Source organism: Punica granatum, chromosome 4, assembly GCF_007655135.1.
Source record: "Punica granatum isolate Tunisia-2019 chromosome 4, ASM765513v2, whole genome shotgun sequence".
Taxonomy (NCBI): Eukaryota; Viridiplantae; Streptophyta; class Magnoliopsida; order Myrtales; family Lythraceae; genus Punica; species Punica granatum.
Window position 1 is genome coordinate 31,252,853 of NC_045130.1, and position 15,429 is coordinate 31,268,281.

A 15,429-nucleotide genomic window follows, 5' to 3' on the forward strand; every position below is an offset into this window, starting at 1 on the left:
TGTCAACTATTGTATCTAAAAAATCCATCCCCCCTTTTTATAAAAACCTTCCTTTTAAAAATATATTCTGACATATTATATTTATTTATACATACCAATATTTTGGTTTATTTTTCATTATAAGTCATAAGTTTTAAATTGGATATAAAAATTAATATATGGAAATACTTTCAAATCCAAATAAAAAAGGTACTTAGAAATACATTTTCATTCAGAAAATAAAGAATATATATGATAATAACATTTTTATTTAAAAATTATGTGAAATAGTTATCAAATCACATTAAGTTCATACACAACGCATGTGATTATTTTATTATTTATTGAAAAAATGAGCATAAACATATATCCGATCAATTTTATAATCTAATAACTAAATTTCTTGATCCTGCTACATCGCGCGATTAATTACCTAGTACCTACAAATCAGGGAAAGAAACATTTGATGACCCTTGCTATACAATGCCACCTCCTCTTTAGTCTTTGATCTTTTCGATCGATTTATGGCACAACAGAGTGCAACAAAAATTTCTCTGAAAAAATACGGGGTTTAATTCGTCACAAAATCATCGAATGATCCCTTGTTCTTCATTTGATTTTCATGATGATCACCTCCATTAGGAGCTTCATTCCCCACGTTGTCGACCGCTTGCAAAAGCTCGGGATCTGGTTCAGGGTTGATCAGGTCCATTGCCAAGGAAACATCGAGGGTGTTGAAAGAAGGTGAGTTCCTGAGCGAGGTATCAATAGAAACGTCGAGGGTATAGAAAGAAGGCGACGTCCCAAGCGAGGTGTCAACAGAAGCATCGAGGGATGGGCCAGCCGAGTAAGGGTTCCGGAGGGCAAGATTTTTCCGGGCAGTGGCTCTCCATCTCTTGAGTCCCTTGTGCACATTCTCAGGGAATACGGCTTGCCTCATTGAAGTCCCCATCTAAGGAAAATTAAATAAGAAAATCATATTCAATTTCCCTTTCCAATTGTATTACTTCCAAAAAAAAAAGAGCATTTAGGTTTGTCAAGATATCGGCCACATAAGCGTGGTCCAATAAACAGTATCATCTTGAATGATTTCACAGGGGCGAGAACTCGAATTTTCACCAAAGGAAGTCGAACCGTTCATCCACCAGGCCAATTCTATTGGTTCGGAACAATTATTTTCAATTGTGAATGACTTTAGGGTCCTAATTAAAGAAGTATGTACCTGCGTGACCAATGCATAGAGAGGCAGAGTCACGTAGCCACAGAGAACTTGTACAGCCACTCCCATTACAAGCCTTATGACTATGTCCTCTGTCTCTTGATGGAAGCAAGATCTGAACCCATATTTGAACTGCAATTCAAAGATATTAAATAAATTAATCAATAATTTTCTAGTTTATTAGTCACAAGGAAATTTAAAAAATCGAAAAAAGATATAGATACATACTAAAACTTACCCAAGACCATGTGAAAAATGCCAATTGAAATGAGTTCTGAAATAGGATGAAGTGGATGAGATAAAGGAGCAATTTGGGTCTGCCGAACCAGAAGAAATGGTCACTTGGCCTCACAAGTAAAGTCCCTCTCACTACATGAGATTTGTCATTACTGTCGAGGCACATCTTTGTTATAATTCCATGGAGCTTTGTCCCGACCAATAACAACATCTGCCAAAAATATTTAAAAAAATTAAAAGAAAAAAAAAGGTTAAAGAGGCAATTTTCATGACTTATTCATTATATTTGATACCATAAGTTAGATTAATTTGCTTACCACCAACGGGAAAAAGGGAAGCCACAGATAGTTGTAGAATCCTGAATTGTAGAGCCATATATTAAGTTGGAGTTGAATATAAAAATATATATATGCCTTATCTTAGATTAGAAGTATAAACGAACGAAAAGGAAAATCGATGAAAATTAATGATTATGATCTTTCATTACCGTGTGCGTGGAAAAATATGAAAATCACGGCGAAGATCCAAACCCACAAGCTGCAGATATACGGAAATTATGATCCGATTATTGTAATAAATAATAAATATATAATACCAATACTAAAATTAGCTTATCAATGATAAATAGGTCATGTTAGCCTGATCTTACTATTACAATTAGCAAGGAATCATACCTTATTCCTACAAGTACACTGAAATCCTTTTCAAGCGCTCGCTTTATGTACTTTTGGAAATCGAAATTGCTTCCTTCCGATAAATGAACCTACATTCATCAAGAGCAATCAATGAACCATTAGCTAGATGATATTTCTCCTTTTGGCTGAGCATTGTAAAATGAAGTTACCATTATAAATCCGTGACGAAGAGTGAGATAGTCCACTTTCGGGACCGAATTAAAGAATTGCCTCAGGAAGCTGGCCGGCCATTGGAGGATTGGGTGATCGCTCCAAAACCTCAAATGCCGTTTTCCGAATGATGTCTGGTGAACGAGCTTGAACCTTCTTGGATCTAAAACGTCATTGATAACAAAAAACAATTAACTTATAGAAATTGAGTTTACATTATTTAATAGATCAAATCAATTAATTGTATCATGAAAATAAAATGAATTAAGCAATTAACATATATGTTTGTTGTATGCAATACTAGAAAAGCTAGCTAATTCATTCTACCAATAGTCGACATAATGTATGCTTTGGAAAATTTGCAACCTGTCCATTTTCATAATCGTCCGAACATAACATAAGAGTCCACAAAGTCAAATGAGACCCCGCAATGTGACAGTACTTTTGAGGTGGGCATGGTTATCGTTATTATGTATATTAATTTCAAAAAAGAAAAATTCCGTGTGAAATGCAGAAATGGACCCATCAAATTACATATTTGAACTCCAAAAGATTTGCTTTATTGGTTTTTATTATTATCAAGTATTGGCAGGACGCCCAACGAAATTAATTAAACCCACCGTTTGAAAATTGATACTCCACGGTTCTTGTTTCTGCCTCCCAGGATTCCCACTTCCTCATCTGAAAATGACATTTAAGCAAATTATTATTGTCAAAGGATCAAAGATTATTGTCCTCCTTTCCCACAGGTATTGTTTCCAGAAAGTCAGGTTGATAATTTTAATAATTGCTAAAAATTCGAACATGGATCTATGAAAATAAAAGTTAGGAGGACTTCCATATCATATCATTTTACGAAATGAGTTTTAAGTTATTGAGGCGTATTTTCAGTTCAATTGTTTAATATTTCGATCAATGTTTAGGATTATATACTGTTGTTCATCACAAATAGTGCATGTATTAAATACTTGAATTAAAATACTAAACACTTAAACTGAAACGATTAAATATATTCCCATTACCTAATGTTAAAATTTCCCGCCGAAGTATTTGATAAAATTGTGAAATTTAAGACCACCATTTTATATTAACATTTCTGAGAAGCCAACCATGTTGGACAATGGTATGGCTTATTATTTATTACTTAATGATGGGTAGTGACATCTTTTCCCGTCACCGTTCCTCATCAATAAACATCAGATTATTATGACATGATATATTCAATGTGCATTTCGACCTTTCGTTTCACTGTGGATTTAACAGCAATAAATAAATAAGATCAACTTATGATCCATTAAAATCATTTGATATTTACATCATACCACTCTATGGTATGGTAATAGAGTTCGTAAATTACCTTGGCCATGCCGAGTGCGAAAGTGAGGATGCATGATAGAGAGTGGAAGAAGGCCAGTACGAAGATCAAGTATTGAAGTTCCTGCACACCTTCCCTAGACAACAAAGAGACCTTTCCCTGTTTACAAGAGGATGAAACAAAAAATCAAACTATCATCGACAAATATTCAACCAGAGATCGAACAGATTGATCAGCTCCCACATGATCAAAGACATGTAGCCCCCGTTTAAACAATTTCTACCAATATGTGAAATCTGATTATTTAACAATTTTGGATCCGGAAAATCATATGATCACATGGAACCACTTGCTCTGGCCTGAAACCCGTGTTTACAAAAAAGCTGATCGTAAACCCTTGGATAAAATCATCATGTCGTCCATACACAATTAATCATATACGTTGTATACGCTTACCTGATTTTGGCATTTGGTTTCTTCCTCGGTATCATCAGACTCCAAGCTACTGCAAGGAAGAAACGTCTCTCCGACACTCTTCGGTATGCATATGTTAGCGATCGTCTTCTCGCCCACCGTCAACAGCAACGATATGAAACCCAACAGCATCAGCTCTGCATTTCAAAATATCCAACACCATAAGCCCCCAATAATGGATTAACTAGTGCTTGTAATTTCGAAAGATTAATAGAGGAGACAAATATCAAGATTACGGATCGTGTTACCTGATTTGATTTTGTCAAGAGCATGAATGAGAGACCGCCTTCTACTCCTACGGAAGTACTGAGTCAATCAGAAAACACAGAATTAATACAGAGCCCATGCACATAGCGACATATAATCGATAGCCGAAACACCGGTTCCGTATCAAATAGCAGGGTTCGTTAATCCACACGAACGAACCTTGGACAGGAGATGGATCAAGTGCTCAAGGAAGATGGAGGTGAAAATCAAGACGAAACAAACAGTGGCCACAGCCCAAGTGGGCGTTTCCTCTAATGTCCTCTCTATGGCCTCTTCTTCTGTTGCCATTTCTCTCCCTTTCGGTGTCTCTGTGGCTCTGCTGGTGAAGATGCAGAGAGAGAGAGAGAGACACACACAGGAATTTGATTGATGATCAGAACCTATGCAATTGTTGGGAAGTCTGCAAGGGAGACAAGTCTTTTACTATAAATATATTTTTATTACTAAAGAGACACACGGTTTATTATAATGAAAGGAATATATTAGTAATTAATGAAAAGACACACATAGTTCCACCATGAGAATAGTGAAAAAAAATATTCAATGAGTGTTATTTATTTATTGTGAATGCATAATTATCAATGAAAATATATGTAAGTGGGAGATTGTGAGGCCATCAAGTCATGACAATCATTTACATGTATTTTATTGGATGTTACTCAGTTAAATTATTGAGTTACACTTATCGAGTATTTGCTAACCTGAAACTTACATCGGTTACCGAGCGAAGATTTGTACTACCCTACTACATCCTCCTCTCTTATTATTATTATTATTATTATTATTTTTATTATTATGGGGTTGAAATTAGTAAATCTTGATTTCAGTGGGAAGTCAGAAAGTTCAAAGGGGGTTCAGCGTCGGGGAGTATATGTTTCTGACTTGTCAAACATCTCGGGGTACGGAAAGCTATGCAATGACGTCGGCGATGATACACGCACGCGCATATATACATATACATATATTTATATATACACATACATGAAACAACGCAGTCAGCTTCGTCTACCTTCGGGAAAACGATATGTGAAAGGGATCATCCAATAGCAAAAGAACGGCGTACGAAAAAGCGAAAATTCTATTGTAAAAGTTGAATTAGTAACCTTTTAATTTTTTTGGTATATATTCTGATATTCACAAAAATTTTCTTTGATAGTTTGGATTGACCTAGTAAAAGGTAAAAGTCTCACGGTATAAATTTTTTCTATTTACAATATTCGAATTCGATATCTTATTTAAGGAAAATAAGTTTTTAACTACTTGAACCGATCTACGTTGATTGGAACTTTTTTAATTTTGTTCAGTTACAAGGGACACTCATGCTATAGTATAATGAAATAGAAATTCTAATAATCTCAAGGGGTTTGATTTAGTGGTTAATGTACACCCAAGTTTGTACTGAGACTTGGGTTAGAATCCTCTTGGGGCCACCGGAGCACATTTGGCGTAATTACCCGCTCCATGCGCCGTCAGGGGTTCACAGAGCCCCGGAAATTAGTCGGACGAAATTCGAATACCCTGAGTTAGCAAAAAAAAAAAAATTCTAATAGCTAATAAAAAGGTACAAATATTTCTACCACGAGTATTAAACCTGTAATCTCTTGATTGACCGGTAAAAGCATGTACCATTGGGATGCACTATTTCTAATCAATTCTTAAATTTAAAGTATATCACTATCAACGAGGTTTTTCTAATATGACCACGATCATCACGGCCGTTCATTTGTAGGCCCCACACGGATTGGACGACCATGATCCTGGTGTCCCGTACATAGGGTCATGTAAGTGGCTCAACGATATTTCTGAAATTGTTTTTGTTCACATTTAGGATTCCATGTGATGTTACAGCCACACCTCGTTTACGTCAATTAGAACAGGAAACGAAACGGTTTTGTTTTTGTCCTTATCGTAAACAAAATGTCTCCCTCCAAAATATCAAGCACCGACATGGACTTCCGTTGCTGCACAGCCTTAAATCTATTTCTTGCTTTCTGATCATAATAATCATCATTTGCATTTTATGACACTTAACTATAATATAATTTTCAGTATCCAAAAAGTTTAGATTACTTTTTAGTGACGAAAATTGTCCAAAAGTCTTTGTTGTTAGTGCAAAGTCTCTGTTCGACGGTCTGAGCAAAGATTAATTTTAATAAAAAATTAATAGATTGAGAACGCATTGTAATCTTATTAAAAAGAGTTGCCTCTAATCAATGAAGTATATGTACTAGAAAATATGAATGTTATTTTTATTATTCATATTTGTTTTTGTTATACAACTACAGTGATATGTACCACTGGGTCGAACTGATTAAGCTCATTAAACTTCTATCTATGCATGTACAGTGATTAATTGATTACTTGAATCACGTAATGTTCTTGCAATATATAGCTTCTTCTTCTTCTTCTTCTTTTTGTGAAATATGGGGCTGCAATATATAGCTTTGATCTTCAAAAAGAACCGTTATCGGCTTCATCTAATTGCAGAATCAATTTTTTGTGCAAAATTAAATGATAAATGTTGACTAATTCGATGGTGATAGCCTGATAGGAGGCAGGGGCAGGTTCCTGAAAGGACAATTTTTAGTGTATCGTCGGGTTGTTTTGTGGTAAGAATTGAGTATAATCTACGGACAAGGATAGTTCACATATATATATATACACATCTACTTAAGGGGAATACATCTTTTTTTTAATGGTCTTTTGGTGAAATAGATGTATTTTTCAACCTGAATTGTGTCCCCATTTTCAACTAGAATTTTGTCCCAATTTTCAACCTGAAAGCGTGTGACAAAACAATATGCAATGTTATAATGATTTCATATAGGTCAACTCATTGCTGTACAGATGGGCCGAATCAATTACTTATGCATGCAATGGAAGCATATGATAGAACCTTTACATGCCTTAGGGTAATGGTCCCGGCCTTTTTCAACGATCATTGTCTTTCTTTTTCCTTTTTTTTTTTTTCTGGCATTCAGAATTTCGCCCGATCAATTACCACTATCCAGTGATATCGCCCAATCTACGTGATATGTTAGTCTAGCCACACGGTTCATATGCCCCATTAAATGTGTATTTTTTCAGTTTGAACCATAATATCCAGAAGTCTCATTGGACCCCGACTAACCCAATCGAGCCAGATCGGCCCACTAAGGAGTAAAACTCTCACAACATGGATTTTCTGCATTCACAAGAACTCGAACCCGAGATTTTGTTTAAGCGAAATAAGTATCGAACCATTTGAATTAACGAATGTTGGTTTTTCTACATGATTTTATTGGGTTGAAATTAACTAGTTGAGACCTACGCGTTGCACAGTAAATTTTTATCAATTATGAAAAAAATTAAATAATTAACATATATGATGTATAAATGGATATAGATATAAATAAAGTATTCGTTAAAAATCATATATTTATCAAGTATGCATAATCAATACAACAAATTTTGAAAAAAAACACTATATTTTATCAAACTAATATGTAATCTAGCCATATGATTATATGCGATATTATATGTATAGAGAGTCAACGATTCTATAATATGAACCCAAGGATTGTCCTATGTGACTAGAGGACTTATCCCATGAGTTTGCAAGGAACTCATTGTAGGTTGTGATGACTAGTAAGGAAGAATCCGAATAAACCCGTTATAAAAGAATATATATCGTAATACGTATTGGATTTGGTGTAGCAAAAGGAGATAGAATGTTTGACAATTATCTTGAATAAAAAGAATGATGCAAAATGATGAATTTTGGCTTCGTATTTATAGAGCAGCTAGCACATCGAACTTGAAAAATATCACTCAAATCGATGAATTCTTTCAAAATATCGAAAAATCGTTTATTTTGCTAAAATAATAATTATACATACAAATTACATGGACAAATAATCAAAATACACCAAATATGAACACAAATAAAATATAATAAAACTCATTGAATTGGAATTGAAAGGTCAATTAACCGTGAAGCTGAGGGTTATCAAATGGATAAATTCTAGCAAGCAACGACGTTTTACCAAGAGCTAAGGGTTCTAAAATGATACTTTCACATCCCGCCCTTCGACTTTTATATACTATATATAGATTGGGTTTTCACTAAGAAAAACAGTCAATCACCATGTCAACCTTATTGAGTTGCTGTCGAATTTCAATTAGGGATTTACAATTTTTATGGGGCAAAAAGAATCAATAAGTACAATTTTTTGATGAATTACATAAAAGTTATGGCTCATTGTTGAATCATGTGAGATGTAATTACATAGAGATTTTCTTTTTTCCCCTAATTTAATGATATCAGGAGTATCTCATGTTGGGGTTATCTTGCAATGAACCCTAAAATACGAATAATCAGTACGAGGAAGAAATTGAGCGAAATAATGTTTGCTGTATTTTTGAAATTTCTTGTAACCTTTAAATCTATTCAAAAGAGATATTATGATATGGAGATATTACAACATCTCTAGAGAAATAAAATATAGTTTTTGCGTAATATATATAGGACCCTTTACGAATTGAGAATGGCTACGAATTGAGAAAGATGCCTTAATGCGAGATCCAATGGAGGTCGCTAGGAGAGTCTTTAACTACGGGACAGTGATAGTGTGTTCTTCTCTATAAGTTTTTGGATTTATCTTCTCGAAGTCTTTAGGTTGTAAAGTAAGAAGATTGAGAAAATAGAGAGATTGGATTAAACGCTACTCGATGTTGGGTTTGTAATGAGTTGGGATTGAGAGACATCTTTAAGAGCTGTAATCTCCTATTTATTTTATTAGTGAATTCTACTACTATATTTAAGAATGCTTCTTTTGGTTCAAAGGATTTTACCACGTATAAATGATATCTAAGTCCATTGCTAGATCATGTCCTACAGATGTCGATTATGATATTTAAGGTTGAGAAAATTGATGGAAAGGGGTGTTTAGGATCAAGACAGAGGCAGATGGTAGCATAGAATGATATAAAACCCAGTTAGTTTGTTTTGTTTGGTTTTAAAATAAAAAATTTTACTATATCCAAGTCAACTATATTCTTCTCTAAATTCAACACTGTAACCATTATTGTTTTGTCTTTTTCTCCGTTTAATAACAATTTCTCACTTACATTTTTTCCTAGCAATTTTTATAATCAATTTTTTAATAATAAATTCACTATCTACTTTCACATCCAATATATGCATACATATATATATTCTCACTCATCAACATATTTGTCAATACTTGCAATCATTATACAAAATCAAGTTAAGTTGGATCATACTCCAACTCAAAAACCAAATGCAAGCCAAGGGATTCACTCAAGTTCAAGGTATTGATTTCTATGAGAGTTTTATGCTCTGATTGCCTTGTTACTGCCCTAGCCAAGCAATGGTATATTTATCAAATGGATGTCCATGTGCATTTTTGTATAAGGACCTTCATGAAGAAGTCTACATGAAGTTGTCGCTCGAATCTTCTTCCCTAACTATTGGGAATGTTTGTTGTTCGTGTAAATCATTTTATGGTCTCCATTAAGCATCGTGCAACTTGCTCTCCGAGCTTGCGGAGTCTTGCAATGTTATTTCCAACAATTGGATTATGATCACTCATTGTTCACTTTCTCTCAAGGTACCATAATTTTAGGTGCACTGGTTCATTGAGAGTGTTTCTATGTGTCCCACCACAAGACATAATTTGGTGTCCCATGCTAGAATTTCTCTAACGTTGATGGCCTTATTCCTATGAGTAATAGCTCTAGTCACGATATCAAATTTAGGGAAATTCTATGATGCAATCAATAAAATTGGTTGTACTAAGCCATCAGATAAATTACTAAAATTGTAAGGAAAAATTAAGGATATGTATACTCATGCAAAAAATTCATTTTTTCTAGAAAATTTTTTAAAAAGTTGAGAACTGTAAAAAATATGTTTACTTATATAGAAATTAAAAAAAAAAAAAGAAAAATTTTCTTTTCCACTTTTCAAATTTGCACATGAATTAGAAAAGCATTTTTTTTTAGTTCTCCACTTTTCCGTTAGCTAATTGTTTCCATTTCTATCTTCCAATTTATGACTTTCTTTTTTTATTTGTTTTTCTATTTATAAATTAAATTAAAAATTTTCAAGAATGATGATTATCGCAAAGGAAATCATTTTCTAACTTAGTATTAGTAAACATATTTTTATACTTTTCTATGGAGAAATAAATTAAGAAAAGGAGTAGAAAAATAGAGATGGAAATAACGAATCAACTCTCTAAAAGAAAATAGACGTTAAGTATCTTACTAAATAACTAAGTAAAGTTCTTCAAAATTTTGTGTACTTTGTTTCAAAATTTAAATAGTTTATTTCAAAATGTGTACAATTTACTTTGAAATTTGTGGAACTCACTTTTTCTAATAATAATTTATTAAAACTTCAAGTAATTTACTAGAAATTGTAGTAATTTATTAGAAGTTGTAGTAACCTACTTTGAATGTATAGTGCAACTAATTACACCATAGACCTTATCTCAAATTTAAGGATTATTTGTGTTGTTACTTTCACATTAAGGACCTTAGAATTCTGAAGTAATTTTTTGGTTATCGAGGTCACAAGAGTCAATTCTGGCCTATTCCTTAAGCAACATAAGTATATGATTAATGTACTTCTTGGATTCATCATGCTTGGGTCTCACCATCTCAGTTTCCTATGGAGCGGTAGCTCAAACTTTCTCGTGATTCTGCTTCTCCACTATCTACCATGGCTGCTATAATCGACTAGTGGATCAGTCGCTAGGCCAAACTCTGCTATTCGGTCCACATTTTAGTGCAGTTTATGCAGGATTCTCACTAAGACATTGAGATGCTGCAATCCAGGTTTTTCGCTCTCTCAAGCAATCATTAGGATATGGTATATTTCTGGGGCCTTCGTCCATAAATCCCAGTGCATATTGTGATTTGATTAAGTTAGCTGCTCAATGACTTCGTGTTTTGTAATCAATTCTTTTATCACATTGTGAGGGAGTCCTATTTAATAGAAGACCAAGAAACAAACCACAGTTTCACGCTCTTTCAATGTAGTAGAATATCAAGTTATGGTTATTTCGTTTAGTGAGTTATTATGATTACATGATTTACTTTTCAACTTGGCATCTCCCATCCTCAATGAAAGATTTTATATTGCCACAATTAGGTTGGTGTTGCACATAGCTGCCAGTCCTGCCTTCCAGGAGTGAACAAAACACATTGAGGTGGTCTATCACTTCATTTGTGAGCTTATCAAATCCCACGTCAGCACCTCTGCACATGTTCCTGCGCACCTTCAACTAGCGGGTATATTTACTAAGGGATTCACTCGAGATCAATTCGGCCTTTTTATTAGCAAGACGGGTATTCATTAATCTTATCTCATTCTCTAACTTGAATAGGAATAATCTGGTATTAAGGGATTTTATTTATATATGGTAGTAAGGAAGACCCATTGGTCTAATATAAGAATCTATATCTATATAAACTTTATAGTAAAACAACCTACATTTTGCATTAAATAGGGTTAGAATAGCCATTTTACATTCATATCATAATATTAACTGCACACAATAATATTGTTTATATTATAAAATTCTCCCATAAGCTTATATTATAGATGGCATATTCATATTGATACAATAAATAAATAAATATTAAATAAGTAAATAAGTAAATAAGTAATTAAGCACATAAATAAATTATTACAACATACTAATTATACAAATTTACAAGAATATGAAAAGTAAAAACTTTTACACGTAGAAATAAGGATATTGACTATATATTCGAACAATATATTTTTAAAAAATTGAACTATATTGATATTTAAATAAATATAGAATGCATATTAAATAAAATAAGGAGAAATTACCTAAAATGGCCCATGATTTACCCGTTTTGTCAAATCTATTCTACGCTTTTTTTTTGTCAAATCTATCACATGGTTTGCTTTTTGCATCAAATCTATCTCGACTTATCTTTTCCATCAACATCTAATGGCCGTGCTAACGTAGCGCCCACGTGGCAAGTGTGGCCCACTATCTCTCCACATGCCACGTCAGGACGGCCATTAGATGTTGACAGAAAAGATAAGGCCGGGATAGATTTGATGCAAAAAATAAACATGGGATATATTTGAAAAAAAAAACATATGATAGATTTGAAAAAACGGATAAACCATAGGCTATTTTAGGTAAAAATCCCATAAAATAATCAGTTATCTATACATAGAATTTTTAAAAAAATTAACACCAAACACCAATTCAATGAAATTAGGTTCACATAAAAAGTAAAAAGTAAAAAATCGATATTTGAATATAAGGATATAAAAAATATTATTCTCAAAAAAGAAATTTATAATATCAAGTTTGTGGACATACACTTAGTGAATTCGCGTAATGCTAACGATTAAAGAAATATTTAATAAACTTAAATAAGATTGCATATTAAATAAAATAACAGTTATCTATACATAGAATTTTAAAAAAAAAATTAACACCAAACACTAATTCAATGAAATTAGGTTCACATAAAAAGTAAAAAGAAAAAATCAATATTTGAATATAAGGATATAAAAAATATTATTCTCAAAAAAGAAATTTATAATATCAAGTTTGTGGACATACACTTAGTGAATTAGCGTAATGCTAAAGATTAAAGAAATATTTAATAAACTTAAATAAGAGAATTATTAGCAAAATTATCACTAGATTATTTAAAATTAAACTAATATCTTAGGATATTATTTTTTGAAATTATTTTCTGTGGTTGAAAATTATTAAAAATTTAATAATTACTACTAAAAATAAACCCGTGGGTTGCATGGGTTAAAATACTAGTAGGATATAAAACAAAATAAATGAGCAAGTAAGTCTTAACAATGAAAATCGAACCCAGACCCCTTGTTTCTGGATTGGAGTCTTATACTACTACACTAAATTTCCTTCCTCATCTTCGAACTCTTTATTTCTCTACTTTCTTGTATTAAAGAAAAAAGTAGTCGATACAATTAAGAATTGAGGTGATGCCACTAATATGTACTATGTATAAAAGTACAATGAGTTTTTTTAATTTTCATTATTTCAAAAATACACGTATACCCTTGTGATTTTTCGTTGCACCCTTTTAAATTCATTACTTTTGGTCGCATACTTTCATAATACTTATATACAGCTTTTTTTCTCTTTTCATTGATTTTTGACATTTTTCCTCTCATATCCATTTCAACCGAGTTAGTCTCTATTGCGGTACTTTTGTCCTATTTTTTCATATCGATTTATAATTTCAAAACTTTGTTATATCATATGTTCGTTATCTAGAGATTTCACACATTCTTTGTTTCTTGGACCCTTTTACGCTTTCAATGGCAAAAATAAAAGTATAAGGTGTTTCTCCAACTATTCTTCATATTTTTGTCCTTACTTAAATAATGATAGTACAAATTTGCTCATTTACATAATTAACAAAACTAAATTAATTTTTGAAAGTATTGTACCTTACGGTAAATCTGCCTACGTTCAAATAATACAATGCGAACAACTTTTAAAACAATATTTCAAGAGACCCTTATATCCCCTAGGGTTAAATGAAATTTGTCACTTAATTTTTTATTTTTGTAAGAAAATTATATCTTCTTTAGTATAATATACAACTATAAAGATCCGACCGAAAAAATAAAGAGAAAGTTATAATTTAATAAAAAGATAAATGTGATAGTTAAAATAGTATAAAAAATTTTAATCATCAAATACTATTTCATATTTGGTTAAATAATTTTCCGGATGTAATTGCTAAAGAAATGTGACTATTCAAAGTGGTGCATTTGTTTCAACTGTATATGCCTTTCAATTTTCAAATAGACATAGAAAAATAATTTTAACTCGCTTCTCTCTCTAAAACTTTTCTCCTTGATAGTTTTATATAAAGTTTCAAAAGATTTTCGATGTTGTTGCTCGAAAATCTCAATGTTCTTATTATTACATTTCAAAAGGTATCTTATCATTTATAAAATATCTACTCGCTTATAATCTGTAGAGTCTTTATGGGTCTTTAATACAGAATATTTACGTATAATTCTCGAGTAGTTCTTTATCTATTGTTCTTTATAGATTTTACTCCTTTTTTAGGATATCATTGGTTTCCCTCTTTATTAAGAGATTATTTGATTGTCTTCGTTTTCTTTCTAATTTTTTTATTCGTGCTCTTGCTCATATTTTCAAATAAAGCAGTAAATTAAGTGGTAGGGGCCTTTGTCCAGCAACCACCACCCGCCGCCGACCTCACCAAGGGCGATGGCGCCCTTCGACGAACCACCACCGGCTCGGTCAGCTTTTCTCTTTCGTTCTTCAAATCCTGTAGATTTGCTCTTTGTGTCTGTATATATACACACAATTTCGGTTCCAATTTTGTTACAACTTACATATTTTAGGTTTAACTTTTGAAACATAAAAAAATTCAAAATATTGGAAAGGCTTTATTAAAATATTAACAAATATTATGTCCCGTTTATACAAAAATAAACATTTTGGTTTGAATGAAAAAATTATTTCAATTGTTTTTAACTTTTTTTGGCACTTATTCCAAATAAAATTTGAGAAGAAATTAAAGTCATATGTGATTTACAGATAAAAGAAGATTAACAATAATTATTCATTACGTTCAAGGTAGTTTTTTACAAAGACTTAGAATTATAAGAAATTAGACAATCTTTTTATTGATATTTTGTTTTCTTTCATTTTTCTATAACAATGTTCAATCCTTTTGCTCTTGATCAGCATGTTTTTAATCCTGCATTCGACCATGGCGTTTTATATTAATTAGTTATTGCTCACATTTTATCTTTGCATATTTTAATTTTTATTATATGTGTAATACAACAAGAATATTAACTTACTTATATACTTAAAATGAATATTTATTATAATTTTTTTGATTAAATGTTAGAATTGAAAATTTTTTCTTCTTTTGTTTCAATTAACTACTTTAAAATTCCGACAAATGTAAAATAGTTTGGGATTGTGAAATATTAAATTATGAAACATTGACTTCTTATATTAACCTTAATTTTTTAAAGGAAAATGACTTATTCTGGCCAAAAA

At 32.0% G+C, this 15,429-nt stretch overlaps 1 protein-coding gene across 1 annotated transcript; it reads right to left on the minus strand.

Moving 5' to 3' along the window:
• Positions 1-332: 332 nt before the first annotated feature.
• Positions 333-4,749, minus strand: LOC116202465 (MLO-like protein 12). Its single transcript, XM_031534035.1, has 12 exons — positions 4,496-4,749; positions 4,318-4,375; positions 4,052-4,206; positions 3,638-3,754; positions 2,901-2,961; positions 2,280-2,443; positions 2,110-2,198; positions 1,923-1,972; positions 1,753-1,793; positions 1,437-1,646; positions 1,202-1,330; positions 333-931 (listed from the first exon to the last, which is right to left on the minus strand). Exons 1-12 carry the CDS (start codon positions 4,622-4,624, stop codon positions 551-553), a joined length of 1,584 nt encoding a protein of 527 aa, XP_031389895.1. The 5' UTR covers positions 4,625-4,749; the 3' UTR covers positions 333-550.
• Positions 4,750-15,429: the final 10,680 nt, after the last annotated feature.

Excerpts from the sequence above, each read along its gene's own strand:
- LOC116202465 (XM_031534035.1), bottom strand. The coding sequence starts at position 4,624 with ATGGCAACAGAAGAAGAGGCCATAGAGAGGACATTAGAGGAAACGCCC. Across the intron at positions 4,207-4,317 it reads TCTTGACAAAATCAAATCAG|AGCTGATGCTGTTGGGTTTC; the intron begins GTAACACGATCC and ends TTTGAAATGCAG. Across the intron at positions 1,331-1,436 it reads CATTTTTCACATGGTCTTGG|TTCAAATATGGGTTCAGATC; the intron begins GTAAGTTTTAGT and ends TTTGAATTGCAG.